The sequence below is a fragment of the Salvelinus namaycush genome, chromosome 34, assembly GCF_016432855.1.
Source record: "Salvelinus namaycush isolate Seneca chromosome 34, SaNama_1.0, whole genome shotgun sequence".
Lineage (NCBI taxonomy): Eukaryota > Metazoa > Chordata > Actinopteri > Salmoniformes > Salmonidae > Salvelinus > Salvelinus namaycush.
Window position 1 is genome coordinate 19,652,810 of NC_052340.1, and position 27,280 is coordinate 19,680,089.

General features: G+C 46.1%; 1 protein-coding gene across 2 annotated transcripts; it reads right to left on the bottom strand.

The window, feature by feature from the left end:
* On the bottom strand, window positions 1-26,111 carry mettl16 (methyltransferase like 16). 2 transcript variants are annotated; one of them, XM_038974259.1, is made up of 10 exons: window positions 26,066-26,111; window positions 25,557-25,694; window positions 17,996-18,183; window positions 16,189-16,329; window positions 15,964-16,079; window positions 15,556-15,698; window positions 11,624-11,693; window positions 10,263-10,352; window positions 4,455-4,631; window positions 1-1,066 (listed from the first exon to the last, which is right to left on the bottom strand). In XM_038974259.1, exons 2-10 carry the CDS (start codon window positions 25,682-25,684, stop codon window positions 344-346), a joined length of 1,776 nt encoding a protein of 591 aa, XP_038830187.1. In that variant the 5' UTR covers window positions 25,685-25,694; window positions 26,066-26,111; the 3' UTR covers window positions 1-343. The 2 variants fall into 2 exon arrangements, with proteins under 2 accessions (XP_038830187.1, XP_038830186.1); XM_038974258.1 differs by having other exon boundaries at window positions 25,987-26,097.
* Window positions 26,112-27,280: the final 1,169 nt, after the last annotated feature.

Genomic DNA, 27,280 nt, shown 5'->3' on the forward strand with positions numbered 1-27,280 from the left:
TGGATTAGCTGCAGTTTATGGAAACGGCATCCTCAACAAATTTAATGTCTGGAATAAACCACCTGTGTGTAAAACACTAACTGAACATGGAAATAGACAAATGACATATTACTAAAACACATTTCTAAATGTAATTTATCAAACTTGAATTAACTAAAATAGTCACTGCTCATTATAACCTTGACAAGGAGACTAGGTGAAACTAATGAACCAGCAAAGAACATTTCACTACCTGCTACAAACGGGTCACAAATAGAATACAGGACAACTGGTAAGTTACGTTCCCGTCTACCATTTTTTGCTTAATGAACATGACCCAGTACTACAGGTTAACTATGTTCCATTATGTCCCCAGTGGCTTGGCCACCACTCTAAACAGAGTGTTCTTCAGGTAGGTACACAGTTGGTTCATCAGGTCCTTGTTTTGGCCTTCCACCCAGTGGATCTCCACGGCAACATCCTGCTCCTCAGCCTTCACGTTCACCAAGCACTTAAACAGGAAGTGTTGCACAGCTCCAGGGCTCTGTGGCTGCATCACTTCCTGTCCAGTGGCATTGACTTCCTGTTCCTGTGTTTCGATAGGTACTTCCTCTGGTGTGATTATGGCTTCCTGTTTCTGTGTTGTGGTGGGTAGTGCTGTCTGTGCCAGTGTGGTATTGGGTGTTATAGAGGTAGGAGAAGACTCCATGATGACATCCTCCTCTGTCCCACTGTTCTTGACTGGGACACAGCTGGTTTCCTCCTCCTGGCTTAGAACTTCCTGTCCGCTGGCCCCCTGAGAGTTGGCCCGGTTGGTCCCTGACTGTGGAACACTGCCTGGCCCTTGTGCTGCCGTGGGAGTGTGTGAATCTGAGTGTGAGCTATCCGGAATGTGTGTAGAGGAGTGGTGCTGGGCTGTGACTGAGGAAGGGGTGGTGGAAATACCACTGGGGGGCGCTCTGGGCAGCTCTCTGAGGTGTCGGCCCTGGTCTCTGCGTCTCTGTCTCCCGTGGATCCAGGTGTTCTCCACAACAGTCAGGAACAGACTCCGTTCCTTCCTCCCACATGGGACACGCTTGTACAGCACCTGTAGAACATAATGACAGTTGTGTATTTTATCTAGGATTTGTATACCTCTGTTGGAAAAACTGGGTTAGGGTGTATGTTTGCAGTAAGGCATGTCAATGAATGAGGTGTGTACATGTAAATGCTTAAGGAGTTGTGTGTGGTGCGGTATGTGTTCCTTACAGTACAAGTGTGTGTGTTGCGGAGTGTTCTTGTGATTGCTGTGTGTCAGTTTTTTTTGCATAGAAAAGTATTGGGCGTATTATATGTGCATTCAGAATGTATTCAGACCGACTTTTTCCACTTTGTTACGTTAGCCTTATTATAAAAAATATATTCGCAATACCCCATAATGACACAGCAAGAACAGGCTAAGAATTTTCTGCACATTTAAAAAATAAAATAAAAATCACATTTATATAAGTATTTAGACCCTTTACTCAGTGCTTTGTTGAAGCACCTTTGGCAACGATTACAGTCTTGGGTATGACGCTACAAGCTTGGCAAACCTGTATTTGGGGAGTTTCTCCCATTCTTCTCTGCAGATCCTCAAGCTCTGTCAGGTTCGATGGGGAGCGTCGCTGCACAGCTATTTTCAGGTCTGCTCCCCAGCTATTTTCAGGTCTCTCCAGAGATGTTCGATCAGGTTCAAGTCCGGGCTCTGGCTGGGCCACTCAGACATTCAGAGACTTCTCCTGAAGCCACTCCTGCATTGTCTTGGCAGTGTGCTTAGGGTCCTTCTCCTGTTGGAAGGTGAACCTTCACCCCAGTCTGAGGTCCTGGCGCTCTGGAGCAGGTTTTCAGCGAGGATCTCTACTTTGCTCCGTTCATCTTTGCCTTGATCCTGACTAGTCGCCCAGTCCCTGCCGCTGAAAAACATCCCCACAGCATGATGCTGCACCGTAGGGATGGTGCCATGTTTCCTCCAGACTAGGCATTCAGGCCAGAGAGTTCAAGCTTGGTTTCCTCAGACCAGAATTTTGTTTCTCATGGTCTGAGTTTTTTTTAGGTGACTTTTGGCAAACTCCAAGAGGGCATTCATGTGCCTTTTTACTGAGTGGCGGCTTTCCATCTGGCCACTCTACCATAAAGGCCTGATTGGTGGAGTGCTGCAGAGATGAGTGTCCTTCTGGAAGATTCTCCCATCTCCACAGAGGAACTCTGTAGCTCTACCAAAGCGGCCAGCTCTAGGAAGAGCCTCGGTTCCAAACTTTTTCCATTTAAGAATGGGACCTTCAATGCTGCAGACATTTTTTTGTACCCTTCCCCAGATCTTTGCCTCGATACAATCCTGTCTCGGAGATCTACGGACAATTCCTTCGACCTCTGGGCTTGGTTTTTGCTCTGACATGCACTGTCAACTGTGGGACCTTTATTTAGACAGGTGTGCCTTTACAAATCATGTCCAATCAATTGTATTTACCACAGGTGGACTCCAATCAAGTTGTAGAAACATCAAGGATTATCAATGGAAACAGGAAGTACCAGAGCTCAATTTCAAGACTCATAGCAAAGGGTCTGAATACTTATGTAAATAAGTAGAAGTTATTTTTTATAAAATTGGTAACATTTCAGAACCTGTTATTGCTTTGTCATTATTGGGTGTTGTGTGTAGATTGAGGAAAACATTTAATCCATTTTAGAACAAGGCTGTTAAAGTAACAATGTGGAAAAAGTCAAGGGGTCTGAATACTTTCCGGTGTGTAGAAAGTATGTAGAAAAGATAATGGACCTATTTTTTTTGTATAATATCAACAATCACCAAAAGAAGAGGTACTGTCTGGGAGAATCTATAATTCAAATAATGATGCATTCAGGAGCATTTTGGGCTCACATTGATTTCCTTATGTTAGAGCATAACAACTAGTGCTCAATTTCATACATTGGTTTTTAAAACAACAAATTGACCAATGTCTGTTCAACTATTTGAATTCCATTTTTTCCCCTGAGAGCTCAATGAGCACATTGCACACTTTCCCCTGAGATAAATCAGAACAAGGCCGAACTGTGCGATGTAGGGAGCTGTAGTTTCCAGCAGGCCAATATTCTATATAGTTTACCGCAGAAAACATAATTAACTACAATGACCATAATCCATTGCACATCTACTTGTGCGGTCTGTGTTTCTGTGTTTCTTTTACGGCTGCTACATTAGGTTAGTGTGGGGCAGACACAGCGAGAGAGAAGAATGCGCGATCATAAGGAATAGAGAACAGTTGCTTCACAAGGTATCTCTACCGGAAAATAGATCTAAGTGACTGATAGTTGGTGTTCAGGAGTCATAAAAGTATGCCTGATTTACGTTTCAAGTACTACTAAAATAGTAATTTTGAAATATTGAATAAAGTAATCAAAAAACAATACAAAGCCTATAGAAACTACTCCAACTAACTAACCAAATGTGAAAAAAAAGTTCAAGTGAGATTGAAATAGATTTAATAGCAATTTGTCAGAGTATTGTGTAGATCAAAGTGAAAAAAAAGTTGCATAACTATTCACCCCCTTTTGTTTAGGCAAGCCTAAATTAGTTCAGAAGTAAAACTTTGGCTTAACAAATCATAAGTTATATGGACTCTCACTCTGAAATAAGAGTACTTTTTTTTAATGACTACCCCTTCCTGTCCCCCATACATACATTAATTATGTTTTCTGTAAGGTCTGTCAAGTACTGAATTTCAAGCACCGACTAAACTACAAAGACCAGGGAGCTTTTCCAAAGCCTCATAGGCCAGTGATTGAATATCACTAAGCATGGTCATGTTAATAATTAGGCTGTGGATGATGTATTAAACCACCCAAACACAAAGATGGTTGTCCTTCTGAACTGAGCTGCAGGACAGGAAGGAAACTGCTTAGGGATGTCACCAGGAGCCCATTGGTCATTTTAAAACGACTACAGAGTTCAATGGCTGTGATGGGAGAAAACGGAGGATGGATCAACATTGTAGTGACTCCACAATAATGAGCTAAATGACAGCGTGAACATACAGTATTGTGTACAAAAGACACTAAAGTAATACTGCAAAAAAAACAGCAAAGCAATACACTTTTAGGCCTAAATTCAAAGCCTTATGTTTGGGGAAAATTCAACAACGTCAATGAGTATAATCGTACGGACCTCAAAAAGCCCAAATCACTCAGCACTAAACTCAGCATAAGCCATGGCAAAATACGTAGAATTACAGGAAATTAGTTTTAAAACGGCAAAATATTCTCTCAGCTCCACGGCAGTGTGTAGATTGGAGGAAATTAGCTTTAAAAACAACAAACTTTGCTCTCCCCTGCCAAGGTGTGTGCCTTTAAAATGTTCTTGCCCGCAGGCCTGCAACGAATTCAGCTGCACAGACGGGCCGGCCACACCCACCACCTAAGCCCCCTTTTGACCCAGAAAAAACCCTGTATGTGTTTACCTTTAGGTCACTGAGTGTCTTCTCCAGCCAGGCAGTGATGGTCTCTACAGGCCTGGTGTCGGAGGGACAGCCTATAGAGGAGGCCTGGGACTGCAGCTCCTTCACTGTGGGCTGAAGCAGCATGAAGGTCAGTGGCTTACGAGACTTCTCCAGCTTCCTCTTCTTACTGGGTGGAGACTGAGATGGAGAGAGAAATAAAATATCAATTTACAGATTGTGGGGTTTACGGAAAGAGGTAATTAAAAACTTCTGGTGAAGATGTAGTCATACTTCAAAGTAGGTAAAACATTTATTTGGAAAAAGTGAATCCATCTTAAACCTGCCCAGATAAAAAAGGGTGATTCATGATGACAGTGTGGAAGACTGCTGGTAAATGCACAATATACAGTGCATTCGGGAAGTAGTCAAACCCATTGACTTTTTCTATATTTTGTTACCTTATTCTAAAATGGATTTAATATAACAATTTCCTCAGCAATCTACACACAATACCCCATAATGACAAAGCGAAAACAGGTTTGTGGACATTTTTGCATATTTATTTAAAACAAAAACACATACCTTATTTACAGAGTATTGAAAGTCCCCAAGAACACAGTGGCTTCCATCATTCTTAAATGGAAGAAATTTCGAACCCCCAGGACTCTTCCTAGAGCTGGTCACCCGCCAAACTGAGCAATCGGGGGAGAAGGGCCTTGGTCAGGGAGGTGACCAAGAACCCGATGGTCACGCTGACAGAGCTCCAGAGTTCCTCTGTGGAGATGGGAGAACCTTCAAGAAGAACAACCATCTCTGCAGCACTCCACCAACCAGGCCTTTATGGTAGAGTGGCCAGATAGAAGCCACTCCTCAGTAAATGGCACGACAGCCCGCTTGGAGTTTGCCAAAAGGGACTTAAAGGAATCTGACCATGAAAAACAAGATTCTCTGGTCCGAGGAAACCAAAATTGAACTCCTTGGCTTAATGCCAAGCGTCACATCTGGAGGAAACCTGGCACCTTCCCTATGGTGAAGCATGGTGCTGGCAACAACATGCTGTGGGGATGTTTTTCAGTGGCAGGGACTGGGTGACTAGTCAGGATCAAGGGAAAGATGAACAAAGCAAAATACAGAGATCCTTGATTAAAAACCTGCTCCAGAGTGCCCAGGACCTCAGACTGGGGCTAAGGTTCACCTTCCAACAGGACAACGACCCTAAGCACACAGCCAAGACAAAGCAGGAGTGGCTTCGGGACTGGTCTCAATGTCCTTGAGTGGCCCAGCCAGAGCCCAGACTTGAACCCGATCGAACATCTGGAGAGACCTGAAAATAGCTGTGCAGCAACGCTCCCCCTACAACCTGACAGAGCTTGAGAGGATCTGCAGAGAAGAGCGGGAGAAACTCCCCAAACACACGTGACAAGCGTGTAGTCATACCCAAGAACACTCGAGGCTGTAATTGCTGCCAAAGGTGCTTCAACAAAGTGCTAAGTAAAGGGTCTGAATACTCGTAAATGTGATTTCAGTTTTATTTTGATATTTCCCAAAATTCTGAAAAGTTTTTGTTTGTCATTATGGGTTATTGTATGTAGATTGATGGGGAAAAAAATAGTTAATACATTTTAAAATAAGGCTGTAATGTAACAAAATGTGGGAAAAGTACTTTCCGAATGCACTGTAAATACTTACAGGCAGGGTTGGGGAGTAACGGATTCAATCCGTTACATTATGGGATTACCAAAAACCGGTAACTCATCCGTTACCAGCAAAAATATTGTAATCAGATTAGATACTTTTGAAAAACTAGAGGATTACTTTTAAATTCAGAAAGGTTTGAAAAAATAGTAGTACACTATTACAAGTAGTACACTACACACCCTCAGAGAAACTGACAATTAAGCTTAAACATTGACGACATTGAGTTAACAATTTCTAAAGTGAAGTCTCACTTCAAATGTTATGTCACATGCACCGAATACAACAGGTGTAGTAGACCTTAGTGAAATGCTTCCTTACAAGCCCTTAATCAACAATGCAGTTAAGAAAATACCCCAAAAAGAATTAAAGAGCAGCAGTAAATAACAATAGCGGGGCTATATACAGGGGGTACCGGTACAGAGTCAATGTGCGGGGGCACCGGTGTCGAGGTAATATGTACATGTAGGTAGAGTTATTAAAGTGCCTATGCATAGATAATAGAGTAGCAGCAGTGTAAAAGAGGGGGGGGGGGGGTACAATGCAAATAGTCTGGGTAGCCATTTGATTAGATGGTCAGGAGTCTTATGGCTTGGGGGTAGGTGTTTAGAAGCCTCTTGGACCTAGACTTGGTGCTCTGGTACCGCTTGCCGTGCGGTAGCAGAGAGAACAGTCTATGACTAGGGTGGCTGGAGTCTTTGACAATTTTTAGGGCCTTCCTCTGACACCGCCTGGTATAGAGGTCTTGGATGGCAGGAAGCTTGGCCCCAGTGATGCACTGGGCCGTACGCACTACCCTCTGAAGTGCCTTGCGGTCGGAGTCCGAGCAGTTGCCATACCAGGCAGTGATGCAACCCGTCAGGATGCTTTCGATGGTGCAGCTGTAGAACCTTTTGAGGATCTGAGACCCCATGCCAAATCTTTTCAGTCTCCTGAGGGGGAATAGGTTTTGTCGTGCCCTCTTCACGACTGTCATGGTGTGCTTGGACCATGTTAGTTTGCTGGTGATGTGGACGCCAAGGAACTTGAAGCGCTCAACCTGCTCCACTACTTTCCTAGTCACCATGGAAATCCCTCTGGATAGCTGGGGAATGATGGATGAAGATGTAGTGAGGAGAGAAACAGATGAGTGAAGGGAGGAGAAGAGCGGACGGAGAAGAGGAAGCAAAATACTTTTGCTCACTCATTCCGTGTGACAATGAGTGAGTGAAAGAGGGATTGATGTAGAGATAGTCTTGGACTCCTGTAGATTTCGGCCAGGAATGAGTCATGACCTGCATACCCATCTCTCCCTCCCTGTGACTGCTATTCTTTACCCTCCACGTTCCTCCTTAGCTCATCTTTGTGTCAACACATTGAATTGTGAAGGCAAAGAACCATACCATTAAAAAAATTGAGTTGGTAATATCAAAACACCACAAGGGGGCGCTCCTTCCATGTCCTACACCTCAGCAATGACATTGGCCCTGCTGTACCTTGCCTCAGCGCTGCCACACTGCTTTGGTGGAGGAATTTCTTCCCTAAGCAAGTCCCCCACATAATAATACCACAGGGCTCTACCTTAAACTGTGCTATAGGTTAACATTTATTCATTGGTCCATAAAATCCTATTTAAATGCACCAGATTGCCAGATCGGGTCTGCAGTGAAACAATGCAATAATGACATTGCAGTCAGTCAGTCACTCAGACAATATGGCTAACTGACCTAGTCAGCACAGAATGGAGGACTGGACTACGACCTTCAAACTGGTCTTAGATCAGTTATCTGTGAGATGTTTAATTAATGTATTATCCTTCCATAGAAAAAAGGTGTTATCAGACTAGTCAATAGGAGAAAGAATTGACAGTGTCTAGTCTAGACTCATACCTGGATTCAAATACTATTTTTATAATTTAGTTGGGCTAGATTAAGATTGTTCTATTGATTCTTTTGACCCAGGCAATCGCAAAACTACTAGCCCTGCCCATCTGGCACTCTAGGAAAGCTAAAGCAAATGAAAGATTGCAAATAGTTTTTGAACCCAGGTCTGTCTTATGAGTCTATACCAGCCAGGCCTGGTTATAGCTGCTTCATGCGTTTCTGATTGTTTCCCAGCCTCTCTCTCTCTGCTCAGTAAGCCCCTGCAGCTTAAACCAAGAAAATCTATACAATCCATCAAGGATTGTAGCCTGTCTGTACAGCATATCCTTGACATAAATACACACAGTAACACAGTACACACACTCATGCATGTACACACACAGATTCACACAAACAAAAGCATACACACAGAAAAACACTTACACACAAGCACATACCAAAAACCACTGACAGGAAAGAACACCTCTCCTCATCTAGTCTGTGTGTATACAGCTTTAAGTTCACTCTTTGGTCTCCAGTGATTCATCTTTGCTCTTTCCCTCCCTTTCCCTTTCCATTATTAACCTGGCTCACCCACTCCCACCTCCTCATACACTCAAATGTGTGGTCAGTCCACGCACAAGAAAAATAGCTTTCTGTATTCTGTTTTGACCACACCTCGCTCTAGTCTTCTAGTGTAGCCAGTCTGTCTGTCTCTCTCTCTAGCAGCCAGTCTACCCCAATTCTCTAACCAGGACTCAAGCCTGGGTGCTCAGCTTAACAAACAGAGCCCCAGCATGGCTCCCCTGATATTCAATTACTGACCACACAGACAGACAGATCAGCAGAAGAGAGATGGCTATTCAACCTAGCTAGGGCTAGCCCCCTCCCAGAACCTCAATACCAGGGTCTTGCTCCTGTTGACCTCTGACCCCTCCCTAACCATGCCCCTTGCTGTAAATCTTCTCCTGCATGCCAGACATGCCCCCTGCTGTGGGCCCACATTGTCACATGACACTCAGAACACAGATACCAACAAGAGCTAGAGCGCTTTGATTTTAATGTTCCCTCGCCAAGTCTCCTTTTATGGTCTCTAACTTTTTCTTTCTCTCTATCGTCCTCAGTATGTCTCCCCCCCCCCCCCCCCTCTCTGTGTAATGAAGGGATCAGATTCTGTCAATGTGGCTGGTGAGACTCACTTCCTGCCTTACACATCAGTCAGATGTCAGAGCTATTGATTCAATCACCAGGTTGTGCTGAAAACACAGGCTGTGGTGCCACGGAGGAGCTAGTTACTAGTACACAGGTGCCTGCTCTAGTAATCCATGGGTTAAGTAGGCCACAGACACATTTGTACGCTCACCTGCACAGTCATATGCACAATTCATGCATAGAACCCCCCCCCCACACACACTCCTCCCCAGTCTGCCTGGTAATGGAGTGCTCCACTGTGTGAAGAGAGGGCAGTAAAATGTAGGCCAATCTTTCTGCTCAACTGCCTTTGGTGTAAGGCAAACGAGACAAGAATTTGACTGACACCAAAGGAGTCTTCATATACTGCAACACTCCACTTTCCATTGGGCTCCCTGGTGGCGCAGCGGTGATTCCAATCCAGACTGCATCACATCCGGCCGTCCCATAGGGCGGCGCACAATTGGCCCAGCGTCGTCCGGGTTTGGCCGGGGTAGGCCGTCATTGTAAATAAGAATTTGTTCTTAACTGACTTGCCTAGTTATAAAGGTTCAATTTAAAACACGTAATTTAAAAAAATCCCCAGGCCTCTAGCGCCCTTTAATTCTCGTTCAAATTCCCAATATTTCCAGCTTTCACACTCTCATATTGAGCTTTGATCTCTCCCTCATCTCTCTCATTCTATCACTCCCTCAGTGGCCCAAGAGCCTAATGGAATGGCGTGCGGGTGCGCACACTCCTGCCCCGGCAACTGTTGCCTGGATACAGCAAATTAGGGGAGGGACTTAAACATCTCCCCAGAGAGTGGGTTGAGTGCTGCCTGTGTTCTCTTATGGAATTGGCTAGAGAATGGAGTGGGATGGGCCGGGAATGCATTATTAAGGAAGTGTGGGGAGGTTGGGAACGTCTGGGGAATGTCTGGAAAAGTTGCAGGGGTGTAGTTAGGACATGGGTCTGGATGACTGGGAATGAGGGAGGGAGGAAAAAGGGAAGGAGAGAGAGGTGATGCCATGCTTATGCCTTCCTTCTCTTCTACTCTCCCACTATAGATGAACTGGTTGGGAGAGGACCCGAGGGGAACCACCCACCAGAGCCAGCTTACCGGAACAGTAACATCATCATAGAAACTCCAGGCCAGAGCCCAGCGCATGGTCCGTCCCTGGCAGAACTCTGTGTGGGTCACTTTGGGTACCTGGAAACAGACCAATACAGAGAACATTAGACAACGCTAACGGAGCAGACGACAACAACAAGCATTAGCAATACACAGGTAGCTCTACAGAGGCACATTCCCAGCATGTCCAGGTGAAGGAGCGCAGCACTACATCCTTCAAGGTGTGAACAGGACACATTTACACATACAGCGCTTAGTGCCAGAGCTGAGCACTAGTGAGAAGAGCCTCCAATAAGCATGAAGGACCTGGGGGAAAAGATCAGTGTAAAAGACTCTTGAATAGTATCCACTTGATACCCCCTCCCTACACACAATCAATAAGCAGTGGGTTTCAGTGGGGAATGTGCTCCAGGGATGCAGGTCAAAGATCTCGGAGGCAAGAAAACGCATCCCTATATGACAGCGCCATGTTCACCTCTAAACACCCCCTGAACCAAGCAGCGAGAGAGAACAAGGAAGATAGAGAGAAAGAAACACAGGATGCAGCATATAGCATTAGCATATTAATTAGGTCTCCTATTACACCCCCACCCTCTTGCATGCGCTGGACGTTGGCCATGGCTGCACTAACACTAATGAGCAGCGACAGCCCTCTGACACCTCTGGAGGAGCATGGGATTGTGGGATGGTCCTCCCCCAGTGATTGACGTGTGTGTGGTTAACACCATGGGAGCTGCTGTGCCAGTCATCCCCAGTGAATGAGTCTCGTAATCTCGGAGGTAAGCGACTGGCACAGTGACACAGGGCTGGAGACTAACCTCTATAGCCAGTCAGTTATCAGTCATGTGCTAGGGGCTAATAGCTAGGATAATGGAGCTAATGAACGTTAGTTGGACTGACATACCGTCTGTGTGTGTATGCGTACGTGTGTGTAATATAAATGTTTGTGTGTAGGCCCTGCCATGCGTTTCAGTCACGCAAGGCTAATAGAATTCAGCTCAATCAGGTCTGGGCTATGACATTGCTTAGCCAGCGTATTAGCCAGGCTTGATCCGTTATGGTTCAGAAGGTATCTGATCCCACTCTTCCGTCTCAGAGGTGGTATTAGAGATGGTGGGAGGGAGCTCATTCAACCCTCCATTACCTCACCTTATCACTGGGTATATATGGGGAATCAGGATATTTTTAACACATGCCAGGGCTTGGTACAGCACAGAGCATCTGTGTGTTGTATCTGTTTGCGAGTGCTGTGTGTATAAGATCATGTATGAGCATCAAATGTCTCCTCGTCAGAGCTCACATTCTGAAGACTGTCTCAAATATACACAGGTGTGTGTTTGTGCACTCACCCCTTGTTTTCTCAGCTCCTCCTTCAAAGGTGCCAGGCTGCACTTCTTTCCCAGCATGCAACTGTACCACCTGGAAGAATAATAATCTATTAGGAGTGTGTGTGTGAGTCCAGCGCGCTGGGCATGAACCCCTGCCTGCGATCAAACAAGCGGCAGATATAGGATCTACCTCTTGCTTCCCTCCATGGAAAAACATCCTAACTGACTTTCTGTAGTTCTGAGGCAAAGAGGGTAGTTGTAATTACTACATATATAAATATATATGAGAGAGAGACAACAGGGCCAGTATGAGTCTCTATGGTGGAACAGAGCTTTGAAGTCCAGCCCAGGGCAGGGCAGATCAATCGCTTTCCTCTGCAATGAAGAGATAAGTCTACTGTAATCAATACAACAGCATATAGAGCCTCAGTACTAACCAGCAAAGATAAATACAGAGTAACTTAGCATGAGAAACACAGAGACAAACCTAGCAGGGAGAAATAGACAAACCAACAGTGAGTCAATCTGGATAGGAAAACTAAACAATGCATGACAAACCTCGTCTGGTTGGGTTGCCTATCCTGTCTAGATTAATTAGGCCTAGATACTATATATCTATGAGCAATGGTGTGTATGGTGAGGATGGCGTGTTTATTGTTATGGTAATGGAACAATCTTTTCAAGAGATTCTCCGGTACTTTTGTATACTTCTTAGCCAGTAGTTTTGAAAGTAGTGCTTTCGGTCCCCGAAAATTGTGTACTGCCACATGTGCTCTGCTCTGTGTGCATGGTGTGTACAATGTCAACATTTAGGATCATTATGTTTGATGTACAGTTACAAGATGACATGGCGTCACACCCTGGGATGTTCTGAAGAGAATGAGGTTGTGTGATAATTGTGAAGAGAATTGGCCGGGGCGCACACACCTGAATGCACTCATGACTCCTTTCTATCCGTACCAAAATTACATAACGGTTTCTCTGAATTGCCTTGTGAAAGCTTAACACTGCAAGATCATATTTTCAAACTTGGCTAGTCATATTGGCATAAGGGGTAATGGTGGGGGTGAGAGGGTTTTGGGTGGGAGTGGTTGAGAGGGTTTTGGGTAGGGGTAAGGGTGGGAGTGAAAGGGTTTTTGGTAGGGGTGGGGGCGCAAAGGCCTCGTCTCAAGTGGCACCATGAAATATTGAGGACCTGTAATATCCCCAGATGTTCCCCACTTTGTCATGCAGAGAGGAGGCTGAACATTCATGTTCACACACACACACACACACACACACACACACACACACACAAGCTTCCCCATTTCCTCCAGTAAGACCTTCCATCCCTAAAGAACTAAAATATCCCATAGGGGGTCAGACAGAAGCAGTCAGATTCTTGGCAAAGTTGTACATTTATTTTCAAGCTATTCCTTCCAAGAGTACAAAGACCGGTGATTACAACGTTATTACCCTCTCCACATAGCTAGTGATTATCAGATCAATAACAGACAATGACTAGCAGAGGGCATCTCGTTGAAAAGGGGGACTTTCCTGGCTGGTGGTTGGGGTGTGTTTATGACTATCTATGTGTGATAGTCTGGTGAGAGTAATTACGGTTTAGTGTTGTTGAAGGGGGGGGGGTCGTGAGTCTCAGAGGACCAATCAGAGGGGCTGGCTTGGTTTCTGTGGACACCTGGCGGTAGCTCTGCTGTCCCAGCATGCAGTGTGTGGAGTGACAGCCTGCTACTGCTGCCTTGGCCCCGGCCCCAAACAAACTACACACACTGCAGGGGGGGAGAGGAAAGAACAGAAGCGGGAGACTAGGGCAGGCACACCTTTCCCTGTGGCAGACACTCAACACCAGCCAAGCGCACCATACAAGTACATCGGTGTGAACACACAGACAGACACATGCAGGCAAACCAGACACAGAGAGAGATGGACACTTTTCCCCCTGTGAGGGCCACTCATCTTTCACACAGACATATGCACACACTGACACACACTCTCCTGTGGGTGACAATCATCTTTACACACAAAAATATGGTAGTGACAGTTCAACACACTCGTACACATGCAATCACACACCTTCCAAGTCAGCCAATTGTCTCTGTCACCACGCGTGCAGTGTGATCAAATCTAATTCTCACACACACACGTTCCCTGCGGGCATGCAGGTACTGCCGGGGGGGGGGGGGGGGGTGACTGTTTACCCTGGTGCCAATTCATTAAACAAACTCTGGGTGACAGCTCCATCCCATCGTTCTGCTCTCCTCCATCAGTGGCCCTCTATCATCCCTCCTTACCTTACATCCTAAATGAAAGGGTGCATTTGTAACAGAAGGTAATGAACAAACACCAACTGATAACCAACAGGCTTTTCTATATTATATTTGGGGTTTAGGAAAGTGGCGCAGATAAATTCAGCAAAAAAAAAAGAAGTCTCCTTTTCAGGACCCTGTCTTTCAAAGATAATTCGTAAAAATCCAAATACCTTCCTTGTAAAGGGTTTAAACACCGTTTCCCATGCTTGTTTAATTCACCATAAACAATTAATGAACACGCACCTGTGGAACAGTCCTTAAGACACTAACAGCTTACAGACGGTAGGCAATTAAGGTCACAGTTATGAAAACGTAGGACACTAAAGAGGCCTTTCTACCGACTCTGAATAACACCAAAAGAAAGATGCCCAGGGTCCCTGCTCATCTGCGTGAACGTGCCTTAGGCATGCTGCAAGGAGGCATGAGGAAGGCAGATGTGGCCAGGGCAATGAATTGCAATGTCTGTACTGTGAGACGCCTAAGACAGCGCTACAGGGAGACAGGACGGACAGCTGATCGTCCTCGCAGTGGCAGACCACGTGTAACAACACCTGCACAGGAATCGGTACATCCGAACATCACACCTGCAGGACAGGTACAGGATGGCAACAACTGCCTGGGTTACACCAGGAACGCACCATCCCTCCATCAGTGCTCAGACTGTCCGCAATAGGCTGGACTGAGGGCTTGTAGGTCTGTTGTAAGGCAGGTCCTCACCAGACATCACCGTCGCCTATGGGCACAAACCCACCGTCGCTGGACCAGATAGGACTGGCAAAAAGTGGTCTTCACTGACGAGTCGCGGTTTGTCTCACACCAGGGGTGATGGTCGGATTCGCGTTTATCGTCGAAGGAATGAGCGTTACACCGAGGCCTGTACTCTGGAGCGGGATCAATTTGGAGGGTCCGTCATGGTCTGGGGCGGTGTGTCACAGCATCATCGGACTGAGCTTGTTGTCATTGCAGGCAATCTCAACGCTGTGCGTTACAGGGAAAACATCCTCCTCCCTCATGTGGTACCCTTCATGCAGGCTCATCCTGACATGACCCTCCAGCATGACAATGACACCAGCCATACTGCTCGTTCTGTGTGTGATTTCCTGCAAGACAGGAATGTCAGTGTTCTGCCATGGCCAGCGAAGAGCCTGGATCTCAATCCCACTAATGGATCGGAGGGTGAGGGCTAGGGTCATTCCCCCCAGAAATGTCCAGGAACTTGCAGGTGCCTTGGTGGAAGAGTGGGGTAACATCTCACAGCAAGAACTGGCAAATCTGGTGCAGTCCATGAGGAGGAGATGCACTGCAGTACTTAGTATCTGGTGTGGCCACCAGCTGCATTGACTTTTGATTTTGACCCCCCCTTTGTTCAGAGACACATCATTCAATTTCTGTTAGTCACATGTCTATGGAACTTGTTCAGTTTATGTCTCAGTTGTTGAATCTTGTTATGTTCATACAAATAGTAGTTGACGTTTCTTTTTTTGCTGAGTTTATAAAGCATGACCAATCGGAAACCAGCGTGATGCGATCTTGAACGCTACTCCACCACACCCTGTGTACTGATGGGGACCAATGTGTGGTGCGTTTGTGTGTACTACGCGCGCACGTCCTGTGTGTGTGTGTGTGTGTGTGTCACTCTCTCACCGCAGGCGTGTCTTGAGCTGCAGGCTGTCGTGGATGATTCTCTTGACAAACTCCAGCTCTCCTCCCTCAGCCATGATCTCTGTCACACCACCTGTGTTCACTGAGCTGGGGGGAGGACGACGAGAGTTCCTGGAATTTACCCCCTGGGGAGGAGGACGGAGAGAAAGGGGGAGAGGGGAGGAACAAGGTGGGAGGCAAAGAGAGGGGAGGAAGAGGGTGGGAGGCAAAGAGGGGGGAGAAGGAGAGGAAAAGAGGGGCATGGGGCGAGAAAGTAAAGGGTAGGAGAAAGAGGGAGTGACAGAGAAAAGGAAAAGACAAAAATAGAGGGGGAGGAAAACAGTGAATAAATGAGATTTATAAAGCCGTTTTTCCAGATTCTCAGAACACTTTCCATTTAAAGAGGCCCACCTTAGCCTCTAGTTGGTTGGCGAAGAAGGGAGGGTTACACATGCAGAAGTCATAGACGATGGCCGACTCCTCCTTTAGAGCGTCCATTAACAGGGTCTTCTGGGGAACTTTCACCACTGGGACATGAGACAGGGCAAGGACACGTTATCAACAAGGTTTCAAGCCATCTTCCTTTCAGTAGTGGAACATTACAATGCGGCTACCAATGGACAGCTTGCCACTGACCTTTTATGAGATCCGAGAGGTGGTTCTGCTCTACGTTCCTGGTGGCATAGTCAAAGCAGATGTCATCTACCTCAGTAGCCAGGTAATGCCAGCCGTTCATAGAGGCTCCCAGCAGGGGGTAGATACAGGATGCTCCAGTACCTGGGGATATAACACACTACATGAGGCACAGGGTGTGTGTATTCAATGCCACTCCCGCGGTCTCTTATTGTTCATAATGGATTAACAAGAGGTGATCCAGACAGCCATGATCAGATCGTCCAGGTCTAACAGAGATCAGGGCCTCCAATCTACCCAACCACAGTGAGGTCCCCTGGGGCAGTGGAGATGGGTGAGATGGCACCTCGCAGGTCAAGCTTTGGGAGAGAGTAATGCCCTGTGGCTATCCATCAGGAGAGTGACAGCTCCAATCAGCTTACAGAATGGACCAGGCACCAGGGTCACCAATCACTGACCTGTCCGCCTCTCTGAGGAGCTAAACTGACGAACACACACATCACACTCTCTGATGGATAGAGCAGGAAACCAGCCATGACATGTGGATGGGGATTTGGCCAGTGATATCTAGTGGTCCACAGGAAATAGATAGGCCTACAGTACATGTGGGATACGAAGGTGGATGTGCCAACCATCATGCAGCCCCTCTGCCAGTCTCTGTGCCAGTCTGTGATGCACACGGACAGCCAGCTGCCCTTGGACTAGTAGGAGTCAGCCTGTATTAAATTCATATTCATTATGATCTCATATGGCAAAACTGATCCTATATCAGCTCCTCTAAGACTCTAAGACTTTGTGAATATGTGTCCTGGGCTAGACCTGTGCCAGGCAGCCCCTCTCAGCCAGCCTGTAATGCTCAATGTCAGGCAGACGTTCTTATAGGTTGTCCCCCAAATAGCACCTTATATAGCACACACTACCCATAGGCTTTCGTCAAATGTAATGCACTGGGCCTCCCGAGTGGCGCAGCGGTCTAAGGCACTGCATCGCAGTGCTAGAGGCGTCACTACAGACCCGGGTTCAATCACAACCGACTTTGATCGGGAGTCCCATAGTACGGCACAACTGGCCCAGCACCATCCGAGTTAGGGGAGGGCTTTACTTGGTTCATCGCGCTCTAGCGACTCCTTGTGGCGGGGCCGGGTGCCTGCAGACAGACCTCGGTTGTCAGTTGAACAGTGTTTCCTCCGACACATTGGTGTGGCTGGCTTCTGGGTTAAGCGGGCAGGTGTTAAGAAGCGCGGTTTGGCTACTGCTGGAGGAATATCCCTTGAGCAAACAAACATGATCACACATTAAATAACTTGACCACTCTCCATTACTGATGTGATGTTTATATGGGAATTTTATTTGATTTATTTAACCTTTATTTAACTAGGCAACAAATTCTTAATTACAACGACGGCCTAGGAACAGTGGGTTAACTGCCTTGTTCAGGGTCAGAAAGACAGATTTTTACCTTGTCAGCTCGGGGATTCGATCTAGCAAACTTTCGGTTACTGGCCCAACGCTCTAACCACTAGGCTACCTGTCGCCCCAATGGGAGTTTATTCATCCCATTTAGCATTGAGGATATTTGTGCTCTATCTATATAGACAGGTGAGAAACCAACGGTCTAATTTAACTAAGAACCAGTGGAGGGATTAAAGGGCCAGGCCTTATAAAAGCCATCTATTCCTCTACAGAAACAGGACTGGTGGTAAAGAGGCATCCTAGCAATGATGGCTGAAACAAGATGGATGGTTCATTTCAAAGAGATCAAGGGAGAGGGGCTATATTTAGTAGGGGTTATCAGAGGTCAGAACTGTACCGATGTCGATGCCCCTGCGTGGTTCCCCCTGGCCTCCGATCAGGTCCTCCACCCAGTGGATGTAGTTGAGTCTGAGAGGCACAGTGGGGATGAGACGCTCCAGAGGGATGTCTATGGTCAGCCCAAAGTCTTCCTTCAGCAGGGTACAGGTCAGGGCTCGCACCGCCTCTGGCTCCTTGAAGTTCAGCCTGCACGAGGGGGAGGGGCAACAGATGTAGTTAAAATGCTAAAGTAACTACACCATAACTACACAGGTAAAACAAAAACAAGTAACTACACCATAAACCCAGACCTTAACACATTTATTGTAAACTCACGGAGAGCCACTAACTAAGAAGCCCTAAATTAAATGGCAAATCAATTCTACCCCACCCTTCTACTTCTCCTAAAGACCACCCTTCCAGGCTGACACCATGTCACATAAACCACCCCTCTTCCAGGCAGCCCTAGACTGCATTCCCCCCTTCCCTTCCTGAGCAGCCAAGTGCTCCATATCTCCCATTCCCCCTCATCACACGTCAACCACCACGATGTGACCCGTCGACAAATTAAATGAGCTTATCAATTTACACTTCTTCGCTAATGATACAGAAATCATATTTTCCAGCATTAAACCAGACCCACACACCTCTAGCTCTACATTTTTTATGATTTTCACTGCCTGGAAAGCACATTTTGTGTTTGAGAAACACAACAAAAGAATTTTGGGGTTTGAGAGACAAAGAGAGTGGGACAGATAGAGCAAGATGTGTGTAATTAACCAGTCTGTGTGCTGCATTCACACCTCCAGACAGCAATTAGACACCTCCTGGTGATAGGAGCGTCTGGCACCTCCTAGCTGGGTTCGGGGGGTGAGACGGAGAGCCTATTCACCACAGCTACAGCAAAGAGGAGAGAGACTTTCACTGATGAAGAGCGTGACTATAGGGAGAGGATGAGTTAGACTACATGCATATGGGGGAAAGTGTAATTTATATAGTACAATGTGACAGACGGGGGTTCGAACCCGTGTCCCCGAAGACTGTGTTAGCCCACTGAGCGAAAGCCTAGGCATTGGCTACGGTAGTCGTCAGGTTTCAGTTTCTCTCTTCTCCTTAGAAGCAGTCCGTTGATCAATATGCAGAGAACGAGGCCGTTCAGAGCCTGCCTGCCTGCTCAGCCTTCTATTTTTAGACTGTAATGTGTGTGTGTGTGCGTATGTACTGCAGAGCACTGCAACGCCGGATCTCTATGGCAACCACCACGGACCACCAGCACACACAGGCAGTAAAGCACACGTAAATCCAGCCACGCTGGAGCAATATGGCTGATACAGGAAGAAGCGTGAGCGTGCACGAGATCGAGACGCACATTGTAGGGTGGACGTTTGTGCGGCAGACGATGGACGGTGTCGGACATGGGACAAACCGGTGGCAGTATAAACCGCGTTTGTGAGAGAATTCATGTTGTCTGTGTTAAAGTGTTACAGGAATAAGGTGAGTGAGGGGGATGGTGATGTAGAGGACTCAGGTGGAATGATAAGGGCGGTAAGAAGCCTAAGGGAACCTGACGTAATGAAAGCAGAGTAAGGTTGTGAGGGGGACGAAGGTTGAGATCTGTTGTTAGGAGGGTTGTGGGCTGTGGTGGGTGAGTACACAGGGAGTTCTGGTCTCCAAACTACCTGGGCAGAGGCATACTCAGCAGTTTCCCTCTGCATTTGGAAATACAATAGTGAGAGGACAAAGAGACAATAGTGAGAGGACAGAGGGAGTACAGCAATTAGAATGTGGGGGTGAGAGCAAAATATCAGCAGATGGAACAGAAGAATGTGACCTCATGAGAGATGAGGGAATTGAAACTGTGATGAGCACGAGAACAGTCCTAGTGCAGCGAGGGAACTGCTGCAGCTGAAGAAGCCAGAAGCACAGTAAGCCCCCACGTCTCCCCCCTCCACTGGCGTAGTCCTTCATCAGCACAGATAGAGATGGAGAGGCGACCTTCAGGTCAAACTCATTTTAATTCTGAATGCACAGGATTTTTTGGGGGGCAGATTAGCAGCTCCATTTCCCACATCAGGTTATTGTTCGCTGCACTGAACACAACAAGTATTGATTGTTCCTGACTCAGAGGTGTAGCCAAGACTAGGAGAGCTCCACTTTAAATGAAGGCACTTAAGTATGTAGAAGAGCTCATCAGGTATAAAACGAAAAAAAACTTTTAGTGCCACTAAGTTCAATGCAAAGGAGAAGCTGAAGCCATTCAAAGAAGCCACAGTTATCCTCAGTAAAGAGCTCGGCCCTAATCAAAGTCCATGCTGATCAGGGGCTCTCATTGGTTAACAAGCGAAGCAATCAGAGAGGTCCTGGTAATCAGTTGGCCGTAATCAGAAACCCAGTCAACCAATCAGGGAGATTGAGGTGATTTAGCGCACTTCCACCATATAAGCTACCCATCTAGTGCCTTCAGATCTGCAAGCTTAGCATACACAAAAGATGTACAGTGCCTTCAGAAAGTATTCATACCCCTTGACATACCACTATGTTGTGTTACAGCCTGAATTCAAAATGGATTAAAATTATAATTTCTCACCCATCTACACACATAACACCTTAATGACAAAGTGAAAACATGTTTTAAGAAATGTTTGCTTAATTTATTGAAAATTAAATACAGAAATATTGAATTTGCATAAGTATTCACACCCGAGCAGCAATTCCAACTTTGAGTCTTTTGGGGTAAGTCTAAGAGCTTTGCACACCTGAATTTAAGAAAAAAAAGCTAATTATTCGTAAAACAAGTTAATTGTCAATCATTGCTAGACAGACATTTTCCAGTCTTGCCATAGATTTTCAAATTCCACTTCGACATTATGGGGTATTTGTGTCACTAATCTACACACATCTCAATTGCATACATTTTAAATTCAAGCTGTAACAAAATGTGTATAAAGTAAAGGGGTGTGAATACTTTCTAAAGGCACTGTATATGGTCTAGCCAGGAGACTCGTTTTCAGACTGATCCATATTTCTCCCTTCACCACCTCCTCCTGTCTTCTACAATGGTAACAATGCAAGCAGAGCACCAGGAAGGAACCCACTGTGAGGTGGAAAGTTCCATTGTTCCATTTATTAAAGGAAGACGGGGGAAAAACTCCTCCACCCACCAGGGATGGTTTCTCTGCTGGTAATATCTGCACCCCCAAAAACGATGACAGCCAAATGAAATGTCACCCAGAGTGTTGAATTTTTTATGCCCTCCCGCGGCATCATGGGTCGTCAGCCAGTCAGCCAGCCAGCCAGCCAGAGACAGCCGCGATGGAACGCCTGGGTCATCTCTCTGGTTCATGCTTCCTAATCCCATCTCTCTGCCATTGAGTCCTCGCTCTCTCCATCTCTTACATCACTCTCCCTCCTTGATGAGAACCCCCCCAAATATATCATACTTTCAATTCTAAAGGCTAATTCTCTCTCATCCCTCTCGTCAAACTTCTCTCAATCACATACCCCTCCTCTCTATCTTTCAGTCTCCTCCAGCTCCAGTGGGGCTCAGTGAGTGAGAGGAGACTGGTTTATTCATCTCCCAGCGGGATTGGTCGTCTCCTCGTCGTCTCCCCAAGATAACTCTGATCCACTGAATCAATGGCTGCTCAAGTACTCAACTAAGGCTACTTACTTACCAGATTAATACACCACAAATACAGAAGTATGCTAATCCAACCACTTGCTTGGTGGCAGAAGGGGATCCTAAATCACTGGCAAAGAACAAGAGGAAAACATCCATAGACAGGATTTGCCAAGCAGTGGACTAATCTTGAAGTTCTCTTGAAGCTTTAAATTGTGTTCACACTAGTGTAAGAGCTTCAGGGAGACATCAGTGCTGGATTGTAGGGATATTCAGGATGAAGACTTGTGTCTCACTGGTAGGTCCTTTTTCAGTTTACGGATCTTGCACTTTTGGGACTACTGCATTTGTTCCATTGCACCAGGCAAGCTCAATCAAGCGCTGCTGAAATATTTGAAAGAAAACAAATAATATTTGAACCCACGCAGGTCTGGTAGTGAGCAAACTCTAGAGAAAGAGGTTGTGTTGTCTCCCTCTCAGTCGGTCATTCTGTCCATCAGTGAGTCACGTATGGTAATGGAGCTCTTTGTCTGTCTGTCAGTGTCTGTAGTTCTGTCAGTGAGTCGTCTCTCTATCCGTCTATCCTTCTGTCAGCGAGTCATGTAGTGTACAGTAATGATTCTCTCTTCTGTAATTACCACCTGGCTGCTGCAGATGGACATCAAGCACATTTAAACAGCTCTCCTCTGCCTCACTGCTCACCCACACAGTCACTAAACAGCCACGCCAGACAGCTGATAAACTAACTAGCTCACACACACTCTGCACATTCACAATGAAAATACCCACAGCCCACGCCAATATGTTTTCACTCATACAGTAGACGCTTGCACCTGGTGGTGACATCGGCATGTCTGTCTGCATTCATTTGCATTTACACAATGTCATTTTCACACTGAGCAGACGGTTGCCAATTTCAACACAAAGACGAGGCTGGATCACTTCCAATGTACAAACGAGAGGGGTATACACACATGAGCATGGGGGGGGGGTATCCACCAACTAATTGGAGTGGTGCTGGACAGGCTAGTCCAGGGGCAGTTTGGGCCTTCAGTCTGTCATTAGAAGGAATCAAAAGAGAGGCCGGCTACACAGGACACTTTTCATCCTCTACCATCAAAACAGAGACCGCACAGTCAGTAGATAGAGAAAAATAGAGGAGAGGGGGATGGAGGAAGAAGAGAGTGAGCAAGACAGAAATAAGGCAGAGAAAAAAGAAGCAGAGATGAAGGAAAGGACAGAGACAAGAGAGAGGTATAGAAAGAACAGAAGAAGAGCAAGAGATGTGCTTTATTTGGCCCCGTCAGCTCCAGATCAGCACCAGGTGTAATGATGACCTCGCAGTTGAGTTGATGTCAAAAACAAAATGATCCCAACAGCCTCCCTCTCTTTCTTTGTTCTCCTGCTCAGCTGTCGGGTCTTTCGCTCTACTGCACCTGGCTGCCTATCCAGCCATAATAACCTCTCCTGCAGACACAAGCGAAGGCAGTACTGGTCGACTAGGACTTCTTTCAATCGCGCCTCTAAGCTTCTTGATGCAATACTTTAGTCTTGGAAATGAAATGAAAAGAAATGATTGAAATTGGTTTCTCATACACCCTCACATCTCTATTCCAAATCAAATTCTGCTTTTTTGCAACAGAATCAGAACAAAGGTGATCTATACTGTCCCAGAACAGAACTGTTATTTTAAAAGCATGGGAACCGGTTAATGTTATTTTATATTCCAGGTGCAACAAAGCACCTATGCAAAGCCCTCACTCTGTCACTCAGAAACTTATTCCAGTGTGTGCCTGCCAGCTGAAAAGCTTTTGCCAGTGTTTGTGCACATAGGCAACCTGCCCCTCCCACTCCAAAGCATAGTCTGGTGCCGCTTTGCACACACAAGCTTTTTAGCTAGCTAGCTGCTCCAACGTTAAGCCAACTCTAAAGTTCAAAGACATTCAAAGTTCCTCAATAGGTATGATTCTGTGGGCCTAATTCAGATAATGCATGCCATAACAAGATACCCAGAGCTTCAAAGCAAGCCTCGTCCTCCACCCTCTCTCGCCAAACATTTCTGTTGCATCTCGCGCCCTACACTCGCCTGTCCAATGCATGTAAATAGCTTCCCTGCACTGACTGGTAAAGTAATTTAACGCTGAGCTAAATGTCATTTTTTTGTTGTTGATTTCAAAGGTTTAAAAAGGAACAGAAAGGAACGATATAAACCATTCGTTTTATTTTGGTTCAAACTGGTTCAGAACTTAATTTTGCTGGTCGGAACAGTGTAACGAAACAAAATAAGGGTTCTGTTAAGATTGGACAATTATTTCAGTTCCAACCCCTGACTGTCTGACTTCAGCAGCCAGCATGTTTGTTTTTCCCACAACCAGGAGGGGGGTAAATCACACAAAAGCACACCACAATGTGATATGTGACAGGACTCAGGACTCACAATCTTCCCCCTTGTCAGTTCTGTGAGAGAAATCTCTCTCAAGCCTTTGTGCTGTGAAGAACAGTCATGACAATCTTGACAGTAGAAATGTGATCTGAAAAGCAACTCAGTGAGATAGAAAGCAGCACCAAAGCTCTCTGCATCTCCACATCCATCTAGGCTCCCTCTCGCTCATTCGCTCTCTGTCCCTTCCCTCCCACTACTTCCATCCCCACCTCTCTTTCTCCTACTCTCTGCATATTTCATATCCCTGTGTCCCAATTACTGGCTGGCAGACCCTGATCCTCCAGTTAGTGGTTCAGGGAGAATTGAGACTGCCTTCCTCCCTCCCCAGGCTCTCTGTCCCATAACCCCCCACTCTGCAGCTCCCAGTCCCTCTCCAGCCCTGGTTCACAACTTCCCACTCCTCCCCATCAGAGCTGAGATTCTGTCTGTAGTGCATACATTAATCATGAGTCATCCTTTTTCTTCCTCTGTAGCTGATGAACCTCACAAGCAACCACAGGCATTTGCCTAAACCCTGCTCCAATAGAGATCAGGGAAGCTAGTGTTTATGGGTAATGTCTAACTTAACGATAGCACCAACATGGCCAGGTTACTAATCATCATGGTTGTCAGCAATGACGCCCGTTAAGGTCATCCTGTCTAAATAATTTACAGTGGACACCTAAAGTCACCTCACCTCCTCCCGATACCCCATCAGCTCCCAACACTCTAGCACTCAGCTCAATGGGACGGGCACTGGGCGATGTGTCCCTGCAGAGGCATTGATTGATCCCTGCCCAAATCCAGAGACCCCCTTCCCTCCAAAAGAGGAAGGGAGAAAACCACCACAACACCATAAAAAAGGATGTGGAAAATCAAAGGGTCTTTGATGCCTCTCTCCTGCTAAGTCTCTGAACCTCCTACTGGGAGTTCAGCTAACATAGTGAGGACACACACACACACACACAGGTGAGAAAGCTACAGTAATGAGAGAAAATGCTGGGAAGTTGGCAGCGCTTTGCACTCAAGGACAAAAAAATAATCATCCTGCCACACAAATGGGTTTTACTGGTGTGACAAAATCAATAGTGGCACAAAATGGCACTCAGTCGTAGATAACTTGTCAACAGCCTACAGCAGTGGTTCCCAACTCTGGTCCTCGAGTACCTCCAACAGCACATTTTTGTTGTAGCCCCTGACAAACATACCAGATTCAACTCATTGATGGCCTGATGATTAGTTGAAAAGTTGACTAATCAAGGTGTGTTTGTCCGGGGCTGTTGATGGGTTATTAAATAAAGGTTAAATACATAAATAAATATATATTCGAGGACCGGAGTTGGGAACCACTGGCCTACAGCATATGTACTGGGGCGTATTCATTACGCCAATTTTGTTGCAAAACGTTTCTTAAATGGAAACAACCGCAACGGACCTATCTGCATTTGTCAAATAGAACTATCGTTTTGCTGTTTGCTTCCGTTTGGTTCTTAAACGGCCAACGATGTCAGTAGCTAATGAATACGCCCCTGTACTCACATAGCTCTGCCAGCCAGGTTGGTGTGGACATGCTGCTCGAAGTCTGGATACTTGGAGGCCAAGTAGGCAAAATCCGGAGGCTTGTCTTTGTAGCGGTTCCGCGGGTGCATTGATTTGTTCAGTGACATTCTCACTTCACTGTGGAGGAAGGACACAGCTGTATTTACACATGTAACTCGTCAAAGGGTTGGGAGGCTAACAAGTTAGCTAACTGACGTAGATGCGTGTAAAAGCATACAAAGATAACGCTATGTGGGTATTAGCTAGCTTGTTAGCAAACAACAGGCATTCATCAGTAAACTGCAAGCTAACTAACGTTAGCTAAAGCACATTTCAACTCCATGCTGCCTGTCAACAAAATGGCTAGCTAGACCTCTCTAAGCGAGATACGCTAGCGTTAGCTAAGCTCTTGTTTTGGTGACTTGAGTACCTGAAATATTCGCTCGGAATATATTCTAAAAGTTTGAAAATGTCAACAGTTGTCTTGCACACACGAGCAGAGAACTCACGTTAGACTTAATGCGTAAACGTTTAGACCGCGTTTCTTCCGGAATGGTGGATGAAGTCACAACTCTGCGCCGAGACATTGGTTGACGTCAATATTCCGCGCATTTTTTGAAACAGTACCAAAGACACATTTTGAAGTGTCAGTGCTATCTGGGATCCTTGGGACGTCCCTACCCTAAATCAATAATCTAACTTCTTACCTAACCATGTTAAATTTCAACTTCAATGGGTAGGATCCCAGATAGCACGGACCTTTTGAAGTCTGACAGGCTGAGGCTACATACGAAATTATGTGGACATCCCTCCAAATTAGTGGATTTGGCTATTTCAGCCACACCTGTTGATGACAGGTGTATAAAATCGAGCATACAGCCATGCAATCCCCATAGACAAACATTGGCAGTAGAATGGCCTATACTGAAAGCTCAGTGACTTTCTACGTGGCACCGTCATAGGATGCCACCTTTCCAACATGTCAGCGCATCAAATTTCTGCCCCAGTCAAATTTCAGCTAGAGCTGCCCAAATAAACTGTACGTACTGTTAATGTGAATTGGAAACATCTAGGAGCAACAATGTCTCAGCCATGAAGTGGTAGGCCACACAAGCTCATAGAACAGCAATGCTGAGTGCTGAAGTGTAGAGCGTAAAAATCTTATGTCCTCGGTTACAACACTCACTACCGAGTTCCAAACTGCCTCTGGAAGCAATGTCAGCACAAGAACTGTTAGTCAGGAGCTTCATGAAATGTGTTTCCATGGACGAGCAGCCGCACACAAGCACAACAGTTTGGGAAGGCACTTTTGTTTAACATGACAATGCCCCCATGCACAAAGCAAGGTCAATACAGAAATGGTTGGTCGAGATTGATGTGGAAGATCTTGACTGGCCTGGACAGAGCCCTGACCTCATCTCCATCGAACACCTTTGGGATGAACTGGAACTCCAACTGAGAGCCAGGCCCAACCTCACTAATGCTCTTGTGGCTGAACGGAAGCAAGTCCCCGCAGCAATGTTCCAACACCTAGTGGAAAGCCTTCCCGGAAGAGTGGAGGCTATTATGACAGTACAGGGGGAACCAACCAATATTAATTCCCATGATTTTGGAATGAGATGTTCGACGAGCAGGTGTCCACATACTCTTGGCCATCTGTGTCATCAGTAGTATTCTGGCAGCAATTTTATAAATGATCTCGAGTGTGTGGTTGATTGATCTAT

Excerpts from the sequence above, each read along its gene's own strand:
- mettl16 (XM_038974259.1), bottom strand. The coding sequence starts at position 25,684 with ATGTCACTGAACAAATCAATGCACCCGCGGAACCGCTACAAAGACAAG. Across the intron at positions 15,699-15,963 it reads CCAACCAACTAGAGGCTAAG|GGGGTAAATTCCAGGAACTC; the intron begins GTGGGCCTCTTT and ends CCTCCTCCCCAG. Across the intron at positions 11,694-15,555 it reads CAGCTCAAGACACGCCTGCG|GTGGTACAGTTGCATGCTGG; the intron begins GTGAGAGAGTGA and ends TTATTCTTCCAG.